The sequence below is a fragment of the Micromesistius poutassou genome, assembly GCF_964030765.1.
Source record: "Micromesistius poutassou genome assembly, chromosome: 1".
NCBI classification, from domain to species: Eukaryota; Metazoa; Chordata; class Actinopteri; order Gadiformes; family Gadidae; genus Micromesistius; species Micromesistius poutassou.
The window spans coordinates 3,821,355-3,826,354 of NC_140271.1; the positions used below are offsets into that span (position 1 = coordinate 3,821,355).

Consider the following 5,000-nt stretch of genomic DNA (forward strand, 5'->3'; position numbering starts at 1 on the left):
AAATATCATTTCTTTTCATTTCCTCTTCTGGCTGACCCCTCATAAAAAGCATTCAGATAGAAAAAAAGCTGGGACGATCATTTCTGATATACTGTTCATTTCTAACTCACATTCTCGGGGCCGGGAACACCCAGTTCCACCAAATTAAAACCCCATGTTGAAACCCCAACGCAGTAAATCCTCCTAAGCAACACGGGCAGACTCCCACAACACCCAAAACATCCCGGAGCCAGGGGAAAGAGCAAACATTTTAGGAGGGAACGGCACCGCGCTACGCTCATAAACAAGCTAATTAGCAAGGTCAACACCCGCCCCGCCTCACAGTCCCCAGCCCTAACTAGTAACACATGCGGTGAACAAATACTTAGATTCGGATTGATGTAGAAATCGAGTCATAAATAAGTGTCTCCTTCTTGCTTGACTTAACCAAGTTGAACGTTTTTCGAAAAACAATTGTGAAACTAATGGTTGTATTTTCTAGTTTTTTCGCTGGCCCTGGAGCCATTCGGCTCCCTCGCCAAAATATGTGCGGTGTGACGCAGTCAAATAGCAGACATTTCTGCAGCTGTGAATTCCCTCTCCGCTTTGCTTTGGGTTGGTGCCCGTGCCCGGTGCCCTTTCTGTTTATATAGGCCAACACCTGGATGCCCGGGCTAGAGGCCAGAGTCATCCAATCTTTGGCCCACTACAAGAACTCGCATCCCCTGTCTGATCTGACAAGCCGGCAGCCAGGGCCGGGACCGCCCAGAGTCCAAACCCCCGTCCTAATCCCCTGGCTCTCAGTGCTCTATCTCCGGGCACTATACCCTTTTTTTGTTTGACAGATGCGCAGGAAATCGTGTGATTGTGTGTGCCGGTTCCGGTCTGGGGGTTATTACTGAATCCACAGAATGCTGAGAGTGAAATTCCAAAAAACATGGAAGCGAAACAGCAGCGCTAGGGTTTGGGTTCCTGTTTTGACTACAATGCCTCACTGCAACTAGATACATTCACCAAGCTTCCCGTCCTGTTCTCTATTTCTCCCCTGCATATCCATCAGTCACAAACTGCAGGGACTTTCCCGTTGGCCGACATTTTAGTGACTCGAGGATTGGGTGTTTGACGAATTCACCCACAGAATGGCAATACCCGCTGTTGCGGTGGCTTTCATGATTAATTCCCTCAAGATTTTACGAGTTGCTGCGTCCAAAATCTGAATCCGAAGCAAACGCATCAAAATAAACATCGACCGAGTCTATCTGTTCCTGTGCGTTCCTGAGTGGGATAAAAAAACAAAAAACATTGTCTTCCCTTTCACTCCAACCTGTTTGTGACAGTGACCCCCTCGGTGCTATCAAAGTGACCCAATAAAAAAGAAACGTCTCCTACACACATGAAAACACATCATCATCATCATCATCATCATCATCATCATCAGCAAAGCACAGCCAGTGGCGGTCAGTGTACTGTCCTCACCGACACACTAAGGGACCCTATCGCCAGACCTGAGGGTCCGGGACGCTTCCTGCAGTACCTGAGCAGGGTTCTGGAGAGAGAGTGGTACTTTCTGGAGGCGTGGCGGGCGGCCCTCTGGCCTTTAATGGGCACCGTGTTAATCCGCTCAAAGTGCACCCGCCTGCTGCTGTGAAGAGGGTGGGTGGGGGGGGGGGGAGCGGAGCAGGGAGAGGGACGGAGAGAAGGGAAAAAAAGGGGGAGGAAAGGGAAAGTGAAAGTGAAAGTGAAAGAGGAAAGAGACAAGAGACAAGAGAGGAGGGACGAGAGACAAAGGGGGGGGAGACGGTAAGAGAGGCAAGTGGCACTCGGCATGCAGAGAACAGAGGTCTGGTGGGGAAAACGTGGTGTTAAAAAGCGTTAGAAACGAGGTTTAGAAACAGACTCGTCGGGCAGGCAAGAGGACACGACAAACAATTGTGTTAATCAGGCCACCGGAGGAGAAGGAGTTTGGTGAGAGGAATCGGGATGGCAGGAAAGTCTAGGTTAGAGGAAAACGTGGAAACGTTTTTTGGAAGATGCTGTTAGATGAAATCCACAGCGGCACGTGGCCGGCGTGGGGGAGCGGGTTCGTACGGGGAGCTCTGGGCGATGTGTTACGTTGATGAACGATGAGCCGTGATAATCGGGGGAATGATTAAGAAAAACAGCCTCTGTTTATTTGACACGGCCTCTGATTAACATCCACAATGCTGGAACGCAATATCATTATAATAATATGATTACCGTCTCACAATGGAGGGACGGATGAAACATTGGCGGCAGCTGCACGCGGTCCAACACATCACGTTATTATTATTATTATTATTATTAATCATAATTATTCAGAAGGACACAAATATTGGGAGTGGGAGCGTAAATGATGAGGACTTCCATGCCACACGGCTGAAATGTGGCGCTTCATGAAGAGGGATCAGTGTGTGTGTGTGTGTGTGTGTGTGTGTGTGTGTGTGTGTGTGTGTGTGTGTGTGTGTGTGTGTGTGTGTGTGTGTGTGTGTGTGTGTGTGTGAGAGCCGCGCCTCTACCTCTTGATGGTCTGCGTGATGGAGGACTGCCTCTGGAAGGCCGGCCTCCGGGTGTCGAAGAAGTCCCGGGGCGGGGACTGGAGGTGGGTGGTCTCCACCGGCATGCTGATGCTGCGCAGGAAGCCCTGGCGCTTCACCGGCTGGAGGCACACGGGCAAGAACACACACACACGTGTTTATACACACACACACGCACACATGGGCAAGAACACACACGTGTTTATACACACACACACGGGCAAGAACACACACATGTGTTTATACACACATACACACGCACACATGGGCAAGAATACACACACACCTGTTTATACACACATACACGCACACACGGGCAAGAACACACACACGTGTTTATACACACACACACGGGCAAGAACACACACGTGTTTATACACACATACACGCACACATGTTTATACACACACACACGCACACAGGCAAGAACACACACACGTTTATACACACATACACGCACATTGGCAAGAACACACACACGTTTATACACACACACGTTTATACACACATACACACGCAGAGGAAAAAACATACCCACACACACATTTATACACACATGCAAAAATATACACACATTTATACAGACATATACGCACGCACATGCAAAAACACACACACATTTATACACACATTTACGCACAGGCAAAAACACACACATTCAATTCTGCTTTCACATTCTGTTCCGCCAACTGCCATTTGTTGATTATGCATTTTCGTTGACACCGTTGGGGAGGTCAAGGAAAACAGAAACGATTGACGTGGTTCAAATTCCCACCGAAATACACGCACACATTCATACACATATACACGCACACGCACATCCACAGACACACACACATTCATACACATACACACGTGCACGCAAATGCAACAACACACCCCCACGCACACACATGCATACACCCACACACACCCACACACACACACACACGCATTCAAAAACACACACACACACACATGCATACACCCACACACAGAAGCACAGGAACAAACACACACACACACGCATACAAACACACACACCAAAAAACAAAACACAGACACACACAGAAGAAGTGTTAAAAGATAATATGATAAACCAATAAACATTCACACACACACACACAGAGGAAGTGTTAAAAGATAATATGATAAACCAATAAACATTCACACACACAGACAAGCACTTAAACACACACATCCACACGCAGGTTATCCCAGCAGCACACTAGTACAGTCAAACAGACCGAGACAATGCCTGTGACGACTGACATGTAGGAAACCAGTCATAGACCTCTGAAGAATAAGTCCCGCCTCCGAGGCTCCCGGTTCCCTCGGTCAAATGTCTATGGGAAATAACATTTTTTCATTGTTTTGAATGATCGTACATAACAAACGCTGTAGGTGGCGGAGAAGTAAAAGCTGCGTCACGTTTTGAACTACACTCTTTTTCCAACTAGTTTCGACTGTGTTTTTGGATTGTCGGTGCTGTTAAAGAAGTAAACGATTATTAATGCTACTTTAACGGCACCAAAAATCCAAAAAACCCAGTTGAAACTAGATGAAAACGGTTGTAGTTGAAAATGTGACGCAGCTTTTACTTCTCCGCCACCTACAGAGTTTGTTATGTACGATCGTTCAAAAACCCCATGTTATTTCCCATAGACATTTGACCGAGGGAACTGGGAGCCTCGGAGGCGGGACTTGTTCTTCAGAGGTCTATAGCAGCTGCCGCCGCCACCAGACAGGACAGGGGGGCAGCAGGGGGAACCCACCTGGACGAAGGGGTGGGGCTCGTCCAGGGAGACCTGGGCCATGGGGATGTCCAGCTTCAGCCATGGAGGCTTCTTCCTCTGCAGGCTGCTTGTGCTCTCTCGCCTCGGTTCAGCCATGCTGTCCCCGCCACGCCACGCCCGCCAGCTGAGCGGCACAAAGCAAGAGCACAGGAGGAGGTTAGGGCTGCTCGATTATGGCAAAAAAAAAAATCAGAATCACGATTATTTTGGACAATATTGAAATCCCAATTATTCAAAAAAAAAAAATTTTTGGTTTGAAAACATGATTCATTTATTCAGCATTTCTCTCCGGAAAAACACTTTGAAAGTGAGAACTTTGAAATTCTGCTTTAAAAATAGACAAAATGTTCAAATTGAAAATTTTCAAATCGAAATTGATGTACAAAGATGTATCAATTTGTTCATTTTTGCAAACTTTCACGCATCTGGCGTGTCACTCATGCTTACAGCATCAATCCCACACTCTCATGCACACGCATCAAATGTCATGGCAAAATCCATTTTTCGGATGTATGGATACTGTATGGATACATTAAATAAGGTTAATTTTATGCAACTATTGTGTGATGTTTTTGCATTCAGAAGTCTCATCTGTCCTTAACGCAAAATCTCATAAAGAAATGACCACGACAAGGTCAACACACATCACACACCCGGAGCCAATGTCCAGACAGATTTACATCAAGCATAC

At 47.0% G+C, this 5,000-nt stretch overlaps 1 protein-coding gene across 1 annotated transcript in view; it reads right to left on the reverse strand.

The window, feature by feature from the left end:
- The window catches only part of rhbdf1a (rhomboid 5 homolog 1a), a 33,840-nt gene that overhangs the window by 6,666 nt on the left and 22,174 nt on the right, over positions 1–5,000 (reverse strand). The window contains 3 exon segments of the mRNA XM_084488481.1: positions 1,442–1,621; positions 2,517–2,656; positions 4,289–4,433. Of these exon segments, the coding sequence (XP_084344607.1) occupies positions 1,442–1,621; positions 2,517–2,656; positions 4,289–4,405 (437 nt within the window). The 5' untranslated portion in view covers positions 4,406–4,433.